Raw genomic sequence first — 14,643 nt, forward strand, 5'->3', positions numbered from 1 at the left:
TCAAACTCGTGACCTGCCAGATGCGTCACGAACTGGCCACGCCCATGCGTGGGAGGGAAAAGTCACAATGCGTCATGTGCCGCCACCATGACGACACAAATTTGACACTCCTGACCTAGACCTTCAACAATTTTTAATTTTTCAACTTGTTGTTGCCTTGGGGGAGGGCAGAGTAGAGGTGAAGACCTAAGTTGGGCTTGTGTTAAATCTTTAACCAAACCATTCTGAGAAGACTTTGGGGACTTTGTCTCAATAAAATGTATTAACTCTTTAGCTCTCCTTCTTTGTATTGTACTAGCACTCTGCACTTCTAAGGAACTTGTGATAAGATTTTTTTTTCAAATTAATTAAATTTACCCCATGCCAAATCCATTAAATTATTCATGTAATAATTCAGAGCATTTGCTCAGAAATGTATGTTTTTTATAAGCTTGAAAGCAAGAGATAATCATGAGTTAATTAACAAAAATATCCTGCCCCATCTTAAGACATTTCTTAGCAAGAAAGCCGGAAATCTTTCCGAAAGGGCCACTCCTTGAATTGTAGTGAGATCTGCTGGGGATGTCTTTCAGACAGTTTTCAAACCTTCCTTGCAGAATAAGAATAATCTCAGCAGTCACACACAAATGAGCATGAAAAGTCCAAGAATTTAGGAAAACAATTGACACAGAGTCACTTGACATGTCATTTCACTTTTATTAATTTCTGTAAGGCAGGGATCACATGACTGGGTGAGGTTTCAGCCACGCGTGAATGATTGATTGACAAAATTCTCTATTTTCATTGTTGCATATCTGAAATAAGCAGTTTGCATTATTATGACCCAGGCAGAGACACGTGCAAAATAAATACTCAGAATTATGAGAGTAAAAGACTTTACAAGGAGAGTTTAAAGTTGCCAAGTTTTTAAATTGTGAGTATAAAACTGCCAGCTCTTTCCTGAAGTCTTGATTAAATGAACAGATTATCCTTCTTTGGTAATTTTAACATAGAATAGTGAGCTGGGTCCTGATACAAAAAGAGATCTTGTGGGGCCATAAGTAGACCAAAATTACCATTGCCATTTCCTGTTAACCAGTGTGGTGGTGGTGTTAGTTGCGAAGTTGTGTCCGGCCCATTGTGACCCCATGGAAAACATTCCTCCAGGCCTTCCTGTCCACTACCATCTTCTGAAGTCCACTTCAGCTCACACCTACTGCTTCAGTGACTCCATCCAGCCACCTCATTCTCTGTCGTCCCCTTCTTCTTTCGCCCTCCATCGTTCCCAGAATTAGGCTCTTCTCCAGTGAGTCCTTCCTTCTCATTAGGTGGACAAAGTATTTGAGTTTCATCTTCAGGATCTGGCCTTCTAAAGAGCAGTCAGGGTTGATCTCCTCTAGGACTGACCGGTTTGAGCGCCTTGCAGTCCAAAGGACTCACAGGAGTCTTCTCCAGCACCAGAGTTCAAAGGCCTCCATTCTTTGGCACTCAGCCTCCCTTATGGTCCAACTGTTAACCAGTGTAGGATCAGGTATTTTTTTCAAACTGCACTTAATTATGGTTTTTCAATATAGGTAGTCCTCAACTTACAACCACAATTGACCCTAAAATAGATGTTGCTAAGTGAAAAATTTGTTGAGTGAGTTTTGGTTTACTCTTCTTGCCACCCTTGTTAAATGAATCAATGTAGTTGTTCAAAGTAGTAATAGGGTTGTTAAGTGAATCTAATTTCCCCGTTGACTTTGCTTGTCAGAAGGTCACAAAAGGGGATCACATGACCTTGGGACACTGGAACCGTCATAAATGTGAATCAGTTGACCATGGGGAAGCTGCAACGGTCTTAAGTGTGAAAAATAGTCATACCTAGTGATGGGTTCCTACTGGTTCAGACCGGTTCAGCCGAACCGGTAGTGGTCCCTGCCGGTTCCAGCGACCTAGGCCGCCATGCCCTCGAACTGGTTCTCCCGGCGGTGCCATTGGCTTTTGGCTATTATAGCTGTTGGCTGTTTTTTGCTTCTGCACATGCGCAGAACAATTTTTATTGTACTGCGCATAGCACGTATCAAGTGTGTGTGGCGCGCCCATGAGCAAACCGGCAGTAGTGACTGCCGGAACCCACCCCTCATCATAACTCACTTTTTTCAGTGTCGCTGTGACTATGAATGGCCATTAAGTGAACTGTCGTAAGTTGAGGACTACCTGTACAAGTTAGTTTTATTGACTTGTTTGACATTGGGTTGCTTTAATGCATCATAGTTAAGACTGGTCACATGTTGCTCCAGAAGTTCATAAAAGGGGGTTTTCTGGGAAGATCTTAGGGATCTTAACTTTCCAAAAATTATGAATGTATAGTTAACTAAAGGTTACTATAAATTAAGGGAAAATATGTTTCTGGAGAACAACGTAAGATGATGATTCTCCTAACTTTTCTTTGGAGACTCAGAAACATTTGATTAGACATGTTTAAAATGAGATGCTGGATGACATTTACATTTGATCTAGTGTAGAATGACTTACCGTGTTTTCCCAAAAATAAGACAGGGTCTTATTTTCTTTTAACCCTCGAAATAAGCGCTTGGCCTTATTTTCAGGGGAGGTGTTATTATTTTTGGGGTGGAGGAGGCGGCGAGCGTGGTCACCTCATGGCTGCTGCTATGTTGCATTTTTTTGTGGGGAGGGCTTATTTTGGGGGCAGGGCTTATTTTAGCGCATGCGCTCCAAAGCCCGATAGGACTTATTATCCGGGGAGAGCTTATTTTCGGAGAAACAGGGTAGTATTACAGAAGATAGTCCCCCCTCCAAAAAAAAATGGATTGGCTATCATGCATAAAACAGTAAATTTGGAACGCAACCCTTATGAATGTTCACTTACATCTAACCATACATTAATAGTTGTGCTAAAAATATGGTGTCTTGGTAGAGGCAGTTCTAATTGATCTGGATTCTTTCTTTTTTTCTAGTTTGTGTGCACCGTAATAGCCATCCTTTTGCACTACTTCTACATGAGCACGTTTGCTTGGATGTTTGTTGAGCAACTTCATATCTACCGCATGCTGACTGAAGTGAGAAACATCAATTTTGGGCACATGAGGTTCTATTACGTTATGGGTTGGGGGATTCCTGCCATTATAACAGGTAAGAACGGGCATTCTTGCCCTATGAACTTAGGTTTATTCTTATGACTGCCATAACTTCCTCCCAGGAATTCTTGGCAATAGAAAATTGGGGAAAGTTTTATATATTCTGAGCAAATACAGGTAAGACATATCAAAGGTTTCTACCTGAAGTTGTGAAAATACTACCTTTGGCTAGAAAAAAGCATATAAAATTAATATTCTGGTTTTAAATGCTGCCATTTAATTGCCATTCCCATCAAATGTACATTAAACTAGAAGTTAAACATAGTGACTTAAAATATTTGAATGAAACATGATTATCCAAAGATATTCTGAATAAATACAGTGTCTCAAATGAATGAAAATATATTCACTACCAGTTCTAAACTATTTTCCATCATGGTTGAACATTCTAATTGTTACCAGCCCGTTAGAAGAGCGAGTATGCAGAGAAGCGTAACGAGAGTGATATGGAATAACACGCACAAACCAGCATACAGAGACACTGAATAGTATAAAAATATAGTAGTTTACTAGGTAGAAATATAGAGGTATTCAGAGTCTGGTTAACAGTCCAAGTCATACACATTTCAGTAATTCAGTTATCAATATTCTCAGTTTAACCCACAAAATAGCTAACTGTTGCAAACCACAATACCTCACTTTACACTGACCAGCTTCTAACAAAACAGAGAGAGCGATCTAACAACCATTCTGGCTCCCTCTTATAGCTGCTTGAGGTAACAAGCCAATTACATCTCTCTAACATTTAAAGTAACAGTAAAGTAAATCATAGCTTATATATATTGCCAAGCCAAGCCTAGGGTTACATCCCTAACAATGACACTTTTCAAAGTGACATGATATGACTGTGAATGGTTCAAGTAACATCTGAAGGATCATAACTTTTCTACCTCGTTATTTGCATCAGAAATGCTCCCTCCCATATTTGGGCATATCATGTGCTTTGACATAACACTTAATCATTTCCTTGGCTCAGCTGATAAGGGAGGAGAGCTTGTGGCTTAGAGGCTAATGCAACTGCCTAACATGTAAAAACAGCCCAGGTTCGAATCCCAGTAAGGTTATGGCTAGCTGATGAGAGCTAAAGAGCTTGAAATAGATCTATACTAGTCTCCCTTTATTTATTTATCAGCACAAATGCAACACACACACATATACACACACACACACACATATGAGAGAGTACTCTGTGTAGAGAAAGAATGGTTCTTCATCATATTTTATGTATGAGAAGTAGCAGTAATGGTACAGTATGTCATGAAGAAGCCTTTTTCTTGAAACTATAGTTGAAAGTTAGCTGAATGTGAGCATCAACTTTTCTGCATATTAAAAAGAATTATAATTATTTGCTTAGGAATTAGAACTTTGGTTTGCCTCACTCTATTTATTTGTTTGAATAATATTTAATAGTGAGAAACAGAATATGTACTAAAAAATAACATGAAGCATTATGGCATGGCATAGCATGGCATGGAGTGATGCAAGATAAGATAATGTGCCCCAGGCATGATATTGAGAGAAGGACTATTAATACTCTTGAAAACTGTTATCTTTTTGTAGTGGATATGCTACAAAAAGTCCTAACGTGAGAAGGATATAGATTTCTCCCCACCAATTTTCATACTGTAGTACCAAGGTTGTTTTGTAATCACTTTTTCATCATCAACAACAACAACAACAACAACTAAGAATGAGGATGGTTATTTCCCACAAATATCTTGAAAATACTTTGAATTTTTTTTTCAAAGATGAAAAAGTTCCATGACAAAACATATAGCATAAGATTTAGACAGCAAAAAAAAGTTTGCTTCTCCCCAAAAACCCAACAAAAGGAATCCTCTTGCTGTTCTTAGACAATTTAAAAAATATATATTTCTTGGTGTGAATTAATGCTTCAAACTAAGGACTCCATAAAGTAAGTTTCTGTCTGCTTTTTTTTCTATTGCAATGCAGGTCTTGCTGTTGGTTTAGATCCTCAGGGATATGGAAACCAAGATTTTTGCTGGCTCTCTGTTTATGACACCCTGATTTGGAGCTTTGCTGGTCCAATTGTAATAGTTGTGGCTGTAAGTATTGTTGATTCTGTAGCGTTATAGCCCTCTTAATAGAATAAGGTATCTGACAGCAGAGAGTGAATGAACAACTACCGTATTTTTCGGAGTATAAGACGCACCTTTTCCCCTCAAAAAAGAGGCTAGAAATTTGGGTGCATCTTATACACTGAATACAGCATTTTTTGCCTGCTGAAACCCCGCCCCCTTCACCAAAATGGCCATGCATAGCTTGTAGGAGGTTTTAAGAGAGCTCCTGGAGACTGGGAAGGGCAGAAATGAGCAAGAAAAGGCCTGGTTTTGCTCAATTTTCCTCCCTCCCCCCCAGGTCCCCAGGAGCATTCTGTAAGCTTCCTAATGCTCTTTTTTTTACACAAAATAGGCCCATTTTTGCAAAAAACAGGCCGTTTTTGCTCGTTTTGGGGGGGCCACCCCCCCCTGGAACACTCTACAAGCCTCCTAAGGTCTATTCATGCCCTTTTGGGGGGGAATAGGCCCATTTTCGTGAAAAACAGGCCGTTTTTGGGAGGTTTGCAGAATGCAAAAAACATATTTTTTAAATTTGCCTCTTCAAAACCTTGGTGCGTCTTATACTCCAGTGCATCTTATACTCCGAAAAATATGGTAAGTGAGTGTGAGGAAACCTTCCATTTAGATTCATATACAAAATATAAATAAGAATTTATATCTAACCGCTATTTAAAATTATAAAGTATCTCAATGGCAATTTGTTTAAGTGATTGATTGATTGAATGATTGATTATATACCATCAAGTAGTTTCCAACTCTCAGTAGCCCTATAGATAGATTTTCTGCACAAAGATCTATCCCTAATCTGGTCTTTCAGTTTTTCTAATGTGTTCTCATTGGTACTGTAACTGAGTCCATCCACCTTGCCAGGAGCAATGTGATTAATGACAATTTTCCTTTATTGCCCCAAACATTACTGTTTGTTAAAAGCCAGATCTTCTTCGAGTTGAATTATGTGCATGCCTTTTACTGACAAGAATACAAATGTGATTTAAATATAGTGAAACCTGAAGGTTATACCCTCCTTAAAGTTGTAATATGGCTAAATTTGTCTATATAAAATTCTAATAAATATTTTAACACATTCAAGAGATATGCACCCTCTTTTTGAATTTTGTTTTCCCCTTGTCTCACTGAAATTAGAACTTTTAAAAACTGTAAGCTTTTGAAGTTTAAAAAGTATTGAATTAAAAGAAAAGTTTTCCCTATAGTTATAACTAAGGAATCTCTCCAAGATTTGCAGAGCAAACAGCCCAAATAATGTTAAAATCATGCTGGATGAGCTGTATATAAATGTCTTAAAACAAGATCGTTATACTTGTTTCTTTTTTATTTGATTTATACCCATCTTTGTACTCTGGTGAGTACTCAAAATTTAAAAAGAGAACAATACAAAGTTAAAGCTTCATATTACAATTAACAATAAAAGTGGTAACATCATTCACGGCGAATTAAAAACCTGGTGGAAGAAACATATGAATGCTCCATCACTGGAGGTTTTTAAGAAGAGATTGGACAGGCATTTGTTTGAAATGGTTTAGGGTCTCCTGCTTGAGCAGGGGGGTTGGACTACAAGACCTCCAAGGTCCCTTCCATCTGTGTTATTCTGTATTCTGATAGTGGGGGTATCTTCAAAAGGGACTCTCACCTCTAAATTTTATTTAGGATTGCAACAAGGGGCTGGCCCTACAGATAGTTAGACCCTCAACCATTTAAGACTTTAATGGACAATACCAATCTCTTACATTGGGGTGTCAAACTTGATTTCATTGAGGGCTGCATCAGGGTTGTGTTTGATCTTGGGGGGGAGCTCAACAACACTCATGTCGGGGCACCTGTGGTGGTCCAGGCGGGGCTGAGGGGATCCATTGTCTCCAGCGGAGGATGTGAGACCAGGAAGAGTGCTAAATCCTTGTCCTCCAGAGAGCCTTGCCATCTACTGGTGGCCAAGTGCTAAGGCCTTTCCTTCCTTCCTTCCTTCCTTCCTTCCTTCCTTCCTTCCTTCCTTCCTTCCTTCCTTCCTTCCCTCCCTCCCTCCTTCCTTCCTTCCTTTCACCCTCCCTCCCTTTTCTTCTTTTTCCTTCCCTCTTTATTCTCCTTTCTCTTTCCTTCTTTTTCCTTCCTTCCCATCTTTTACTTTCCTCTTTCCCTTTCTCCTTTCCTGTCCCTTCTTGGATGCTCAAATGCAAAAGGAGAAACATTTCCCATTTTCTTTTGCTTTTAGTTTGTTTTGCTAGCTCTCTGCCAGTGAAAGTGGAGCCATCGGGGGCCACGTGTGGGCCCCCATGGGCCTCGTTTTCAGCCTGGACGGCCTCCTGCAGCCCTCTGCCAGTGAAATGGAGGGGGCACCCCTGGCTCCATTTTCACTGGCAGAAGCACCACGGGCCAGTCCTTCGCTGTTTCCAGGACAGCCCCGTGGCCCAGATCTAAGCACCTGTGGGCCGGATCCAGCCTGCAGACCTTGAGTTTGACACCCCTGTCTTACATTGTGTGGCCATAAGCTTACTTTAGTACTCCATAATTCTTTAGCCCATTATCAATACAGTCTTTCTCATTTGCCTTCCTAACTACTTCCATCCCATTCCCTACATTTACAGAGAGTTTCCCATGTATAATTTTTCTTGCTTCTTAAATACTTTACACAATCTGCTTTTTGCTGTTACATTATTCTGTTACTGTTTGGAGTTTATATTTCTGCCTTCCATGCTAATGCTTTTATTGTTAGTTTATGGTGGGCTATTTAGAACTCTCTGGAGGAAAAATAGAATTACAAATATAAATACAAAAAGATTCCCAGAAGTGTAATTCTTTGTTGTTGTTGTTGTTGTTCACGCCCCCACAGATACACAGTGTATTCGTAAAATAAAAATTGTGTCTGATCTTTTGTGTATTTTTCCCTTCAAGATCAACACTGTGATCTTCATCTTAGCCGTGAAAGCATCATGCAAACGAAGGCAGCACTCACTGGAGAAAACTGGTGTCGTGTAAGTTTATGACTGGATAGAAAGGAAATGTCCTTGAGCAGAGATAATGTGATGTAATTGTTAAAACAATAATTCTTAGCGGTTTACTGAGACTTAAGAAGATGCCCCAAAGGTGCTTTTTCAAGAGGCAATTGGACTTTCTGATTTTTCTTTGAAGACGTTTCACTTCCCATCCAAGGAAGTCCAGTTGCCTCTTGAAAAAGCTCCTTTTGGAGAACCATGACCTGGATAATTAAGAATTTCTATAAAGACACTTAAGAAGATGGTATCAAGACTGCCTAACCTCTATTTGTGTGCCATTTAATCTCATTTACATTACTTCCTTCACATCTCATTTCCACATTCCAATTTTTGTTATTTTATTTGTTATTTATTTTGTTATTTTAATCATAAAACAGCTTTTTGCCTAACAGAATTATAGTGAACTGCTTGCTAAAGCAGATCTGTGAAAAATAAAAAGAATAAGGATTTCCTTTAGGCACAGACTTGCCTTCTCCTTAAATAATATGTATTCTCAATTTTGAAATTCATTCTAAATACTTTTGAGATCAAATCAGCACATTTAGAAAAATCATATCCTAATACTCTCCAATACCTCCCTGAAGTGGGTTATTTTATAGACTTATAGGATTCTGGGGCTGAAGGAACAGCCAAGATTCTGTGGGATAAAGATACCAACACACACAAGTACTGTATTTTTCGGAGATAAGACCCACCAAAATGTTGAAGAGGCAAATTTAAATATAAGTTTTTGCACTCCGCAGACTTCCCAAAAAAGACCCATTTTTCATGAAAACAGGCCAGCTTTTTGTCAAAAAAAAAAGGGCATGCATAGCCTTTAGGAGGTTTATAGAGTGCTTCAGGAGGCTGGGGGGGGAGCAAAAAACGACCTATCCCGCCCCCAGAGCACTCTACAAGCCTCCTAAAGGCTATGCACGGCCATTTTTGCAAAGGGGGTGGGGTTATGGGAAGCCAAAAATGCTGTATTCAGTGTATAACATGCACCCAGATTTTCACCCTCTTTTTTGAGGGAAAAAGGTGTGTCTTATACTCTTCTTTCTGACAGTTGGCATCAATATATCCCTTTCTCATTTATTCTGAAGGGTTAGGGTTACCAATTTTAGTCAATTTAGGATAATCATCGTGCGCGCATGCATGCTAGAAACCCGGAAGGCTGTGTGTGCCAGGAGACATGGCTTTGCAGGCCACTTTGGGCATCTGTGCCATAGGTTCGCCATCACGGCCCTACACCAATTTTGACAACATCAAAGAGTAGAGGGAAAACTTTCTTTGTTTCTCATTTTAGTTAGGGATCTTCCAGAATGATTTGTTTCCCAGAATGGATTGGAAATAGAAGTCTGCATAGGAGGCAGCTATATTTGATGCCTTAAAACAATTACCTTAATTGTCCTTTTTATCTAGCTCTGTACTGAGGACTGCCTTCCTGCTCCTCCTGTTGGTCAGTGCAACTTGGTTACTGGGTCTGATGGCAGTAAATAGTGGCATAATGACCTTTCACTACTTATTTGCTATCTTTAGCTGCTTACAGGTAGGTAACATTATTTGGCCTTAATGGCAAGCTTTTCTATTTGTTTCAAGGGTCTTGATCATTTCTTTGCTCGAGCAAACGATAGCAATATCACTTAGACTTATATACCGCTTCACAGTGCTTTACAGCCCTCTCTAAGCAGTTTACAGAGTCAGTGTATTGCCCCCAACAATCTGGGTTGTTGGAGGCAATCCTCATTTTTACCATCCTCGGAAGGTTGGAAGGCTGAGTCAACCTTGAGCCAGTAAGAGCTGAACTGCCGAATTGCTGGCAGCTGGCACTCCGCAGAATTGCCTTGCAGTACCGCATTCTGGGAGGACGCGATGGCTCAGTGGCTAAGACGCTGAGCTTGTTGATCAGACAGGTCAGCAGTTCAGCAGTTTGAATCCCTAGCGCCGCATAATGAAGTGAGCTCCCGTGACTTGTCCCAGCTTCTGCCAACTTAGCAGTTCGAAAGCATGTAAAAATGCAAGTAGGAAAATAGGAATCACCTTTGGTGGGAAGGTAACAGCGCTCCATGCGCTTTCACTATTTAGTCATGCCGGCCACATGACCACGGAGACATCTTTGGACAGCGCTGGCTCTGCGGCTTTGAAACGGAGATGAGCACCGCCCCCTAGAGTTGGGAACAACTAGCACATATATGCGAGGGGAACCTTTACTGTTACCTTTTTACCGCATTCTAACCACTATGCCACTACGGCTCTGGTGATGACCTCACAATGAAAATGGCAAACCAAAAGGACTTCCATTTTACTTGATTCAGTGGAAAGTAGGAAATTTTATGGAGGCAGCCTCCAGTAAATGAGTTGCCTTCTTTGAAATGTACGGCTGTTTCAGAATAATGTAGGAATCATTTTGATGCCTGGTTTTGCTCTAATGCTTCTCCAAATTTTAATGAGCAAAAGAAGTCTGTGTTGTTTTCTTAGAAAAAGTACAGAGCTGGTTTGCCATTATCTTCTTTTAGGTTTTTTATTTTCCAGCTTTCCCGTATAGCTTTCCAGTATATTTTCAGCTTTCCAGTGTAGACTAGAAGTCATCAGTTAGCTTGCTTTTGTTATACTGACTCCAGAGTTAGAAAACACAGGCCATTGAAAGCTGATTGCATTGAGAAAGATTTTACTGCATCCACATCTTTTTTTAAGTCTTTTTCATGTTTTCCTTTTTTCTTTTTCTTTTTAAGTTCGTTTTGCCTAGGTTTTTTCTTTAATGCTGGTACATTTCCTATAATAAGATCACACTTTTCATGTTGGTTTCTTAGTATATGTTATATACGGTACATCACAGAAGTGAGTACATCCCTTCACATTTTGTAAATATTTATGTATATCTTTTCATGAGACAACACTGAAGAAATGACACGTGGCTACAATGTAAAGTCATGAGTATACAGCTTGTATAACAGTGTAAATAATCAAGCAACGAATTTGCGAACACCTAGAAGCAAACAAAGTAATAGCCAAAAGCCAACATGGATTTGTCAAAAACAGATCATGCCAGACTAATCTTATTGCATTCTTTGATAATGTGACAAAATTAGTGGACCAGAGGAATGCCGTTGATATAGTTTACTTGGACTTCAGTAAGGCTTTTGATAAGGTAGACCATAACCTACTACTAGATAAAGTAGAAGAATGTGGGTTAGACAGCATCACCACCAGATGGATTGGTAACTGGCTGACCAACCGCACTCAACGTGTAGTTCTCAATGGAACTGCATCTACATGGAGGGAAGTATGCAGTGGAGTACCCCAAGGCTCTGTTTTAGGCCCAGTACTCTTCAACATCTTCATCAATGATTTGGATGAGGGAATAAATGGGGAACTCATCAAATTTGCAGATGATACCAAGCTGGCAGGAATAGCCAACACTCCAGAAGATAGGCTTAAGATACAGAAGGATCTTGACAAACTTGAACATTGGGCACTATCTAATAAAATGAAATTCAATGGTGAAAAGAGTAAGGTTCTACATTTAGGCAACAAAAACGGAATGCACAGGTACAGTATAGGTGATACCTTACTCAGTAGTAGTAACTGTGAAAGGGATCTTGGAGTCCTAGTGGACAACCATTTAAATATGAGCCAGCAGTGTGCAGCAGCTGCCAAAAAAGCCAACACAGTTCTAGGCTGCATCAACAGAGGGATAGAATCAAGATCACGTGAAGTGTTAATACCACTTTATAATGCCTTGGTAAGGCCACACTTGGAATACTGCATTCAGTTCTGGTCGCCACGATGTAAAAAAGATGTGGAGACTCTAGAAAGAGTGCAGAGAAGAGCAACAAAGATGATTAGGGGACTGGAGACTAAAACATATGAAGAACGGTTGCAGGAACTGGGTATGTTTAGCTTAAGAGAAAGAAGGACTAGGGGAGACATGATAGCATTATTCCAATATCTCAGAGGTTGCCACAAAGAAGAGGGAGTCAAACTATTCTCCAAAGCACCTGAGGGTAGAACAAGAAGCAATGGGTGGAAACTAATCAAGGAGAGAAGCAACTTAGAAATGAGGAGAAATTTCCTGACAGTGAGAACAATTAATCAGTGGAACAGCTTGCCTCCAGAAGTTGTGAATGCCCCAACACTGGAAGTCTTTAAGAAGAAGTTGGATAGCTATTTGTCTGAAACGGTATAGGGTTTCCTGCCTAGGCAGGGGGTTGGACTAGAAGACCTCCAAGGTCCCTTCCAACTCTACTATTGTATTGTATTATTGTATTGTATTGTAAATGCATTGTCCCCTCAAAATAGCGCAACACACAGCCATTAATGTCTAAAGTGCTGGCAACAAAAGTGAGCACCAAGTGTCATTTCTTCAGAGTTGTCACATGAAAAGATATACTTAAATATTTACAAAATGTGAGGCGGTGTACTCACTTCTGTGACATACTGTACCGTCATAATGTCTTTATAAAATGTCTTTACAAAGTCCATCATCTTCATCATTTGGTTTATCATTACGAAAGAGTGACATATTCTGTTATTCGTCTCCTCTCTCATCACAATCCAGGGCCTGTTCATCTTTTTCTTCCACTGTATATTCAATAAGGAAGTAAGGAAGCATTTGAAGGATACATTCACGGGAAAGAAGTCATTTCCAGATGATTCGACAACAACTAGAGCCACTCTGTTAACTGTGAGAACATTATTTTGCATAAGCATTTCCCTACCAATGGATCGGCTTGGAATTCTCTTTTATGTTTTTTTTCCTTTTGGCCCCTAAAACTGTCCATCTTTGATAATTGTTCGGTTTGGGACTCAGGTATTTTTTAATTGAAACTAGCTGATAACCCGGCATTGCCCGGGAATTTATTTATACTAATCCTGTATTAGGCAGGAAAAGCCTTGATTTCGGCGACAAACTAGTTACAAATGTTTTCCCTGTGCCCCCAGAAGTGTCAAGGAAAGTGGGAGCCCCCTTGTGGAGTACTGTGAAGCCGTTACTGTGGCAACTCCACTGCGCTGTACAATAGAAGCCATTTTACAGCAGTACAGTAGAAGCCATTTTAAGGCATAACAGGCTGTATCTTAAGAGAACACACACCCCGAGGAGTATCAGGTTTTTTAGCCCCACAGTATTTTTTTCCACAGAGTAAATCATCTGTGTAGCATGTTTGGTTGAAATTGCTCAAGGTGTTCCAGAGTTATGCTGGAACATGCACGCGTGCGCACACACACACACACACAGCCATTTGTATGGGCTTGTCACAATTTAGACCTCAAATATATTACACAAAAAGCAGATTTTCGAAGTTATGTTTCTGTGGAAAATAGGATAATTGGTTCCAACATGATGGAAATAGACAATTATATATGCTATATATATGTTATATATATACAGCCCATATCCAAGGCATATCTGTTATCTCCTATATTTTGCTACATTTCTTTAAAATGAGCATCTTAGTTTTTGAACTTTCCTCGACTAACTGAATTTTGGCGTTAAATACAACCTGCTATTAATTTATAATTTGCCCTAAATCAAATCTCACACTATTCAAAGTCACACTAATGACAACCTACCTGTACATGTAACTCTTTTTTTAAATACTATTTATTTAATCTACTTTAATAGCCTTGCTTTCTAGCTAATTTCTTACTTTTTCTTTCTCCCTCTCTCTCTCCCTCTCTCAGCGGTCTCTGAATTGCAATGATACGTATATCGAAGAACCAAACATGTATCGAACCACAATTGGGGAATCCACCGTCTCCTTAGAAAGCAGCATCAGGTCAGCCAACAATCACAATAACTGTTCTGACCGAGGCTTCCCAAGAGCATGAAGCAAACTCCTTGTCCTGACAAAAAACCCTTTTATTAATTGACTGTGAATTCTGCTCATTCACATCCCGCAAAGTCTTTCAAGGGAGGATTTACAGTCACAGACCTTCTCTGGCTTGGAGAGCTGCCAGGCCGATATCTGCAAAAATTGGCAAGGAGTCTCGGAGAGTCACCAATCAATTAAGTGAACTAATTGTCTCCTGCAAACTCCCCTCCCCTTTCGCTCCTCTTTTATTTCCTCTGGGAGGGGGCACTCATTGTCCACTTGTGGCCTTACTCCCAAGTCGACCCCTGTTCTTTAGCTGTTCCTTTCGTCTGGCAACTCTGTGCATGTGCATACTGGGAACAGGCTCCAGCTGTTTGTCTGCCTCACTGATGTCTGACTCTGAAGGCAGCTGATCACTGGCATACGGCCCTGGCTCCCTCTCTGCCTCCGACACAGAGCCCTCATCAGAGCCTTCCCCAAACTCCAGGACTGGCCCATGTTCCTCCCCAACCTCCTCAATGTCCAAATCTGCTGCCAGCTCTCCTGGAGGGCCACAACAATAACTAATTTATTGCTGTGCATGGTTTTCCAGATTTTCTTTTCTATTTTTTTAATGAATGAAATGATTCCTTGGCCATTTAGCAAA

General features: G+C 40.1%; 1 protein-coding gene across 4 annotated transcripts in view; it reads left to right on the forward strand.

The window, feature by feature from the left end:
- CELSR1 (cadherin EGF LAG seven-pass G-type receptor 1) overlaps positions 1-14,643 on the forward strand; it is a 191,087-nt gene that overhangs the window by 164,598 nt on the left and 11,846 nt on the right. For all 4 annotated transcript variants that reach the window (XM_081957473.1, XM_081957470.1, XM_081957472.1 and 1 more), the window contains exons 25-30: positions 2,940-3,114; positions 5,073-5,185; positions 8,105-8,184; positions 9,607-9,733; positions 12,743-12,868; positions 13,867-13,961. In XM_081957473.1, coding sequence (XP_081813599.1) covers positions 2,940-3,114; positions 5,073-5,185; positions 8,105-8,184; positions 9,607-9,733; positions 12,743-12,868; positions 13,867-13,961 — 716 coding nt within the window. The remainder of the gene's footprint in view (positions 1-2,939; positions 3,115-5,072; positions 5,186-8,104; positions 8,185-9,606; positions 9,734-12,742; positions 12,869-13,866; positions 13,962-14,643) is intronic.

The sequence above is a fragment of the Natrix helvetica genome, assembly GCF_964273705.1.
Source record: "Natrix helvetica genome assembly, chromosome: 6".
In the NCBI taxonomy this organism is placed as follows: Eukaryota; Metazoa; Chordata; class Lepidosauria; order Squamata; family Natricidae; genus Natrix; species Natrix helvetica.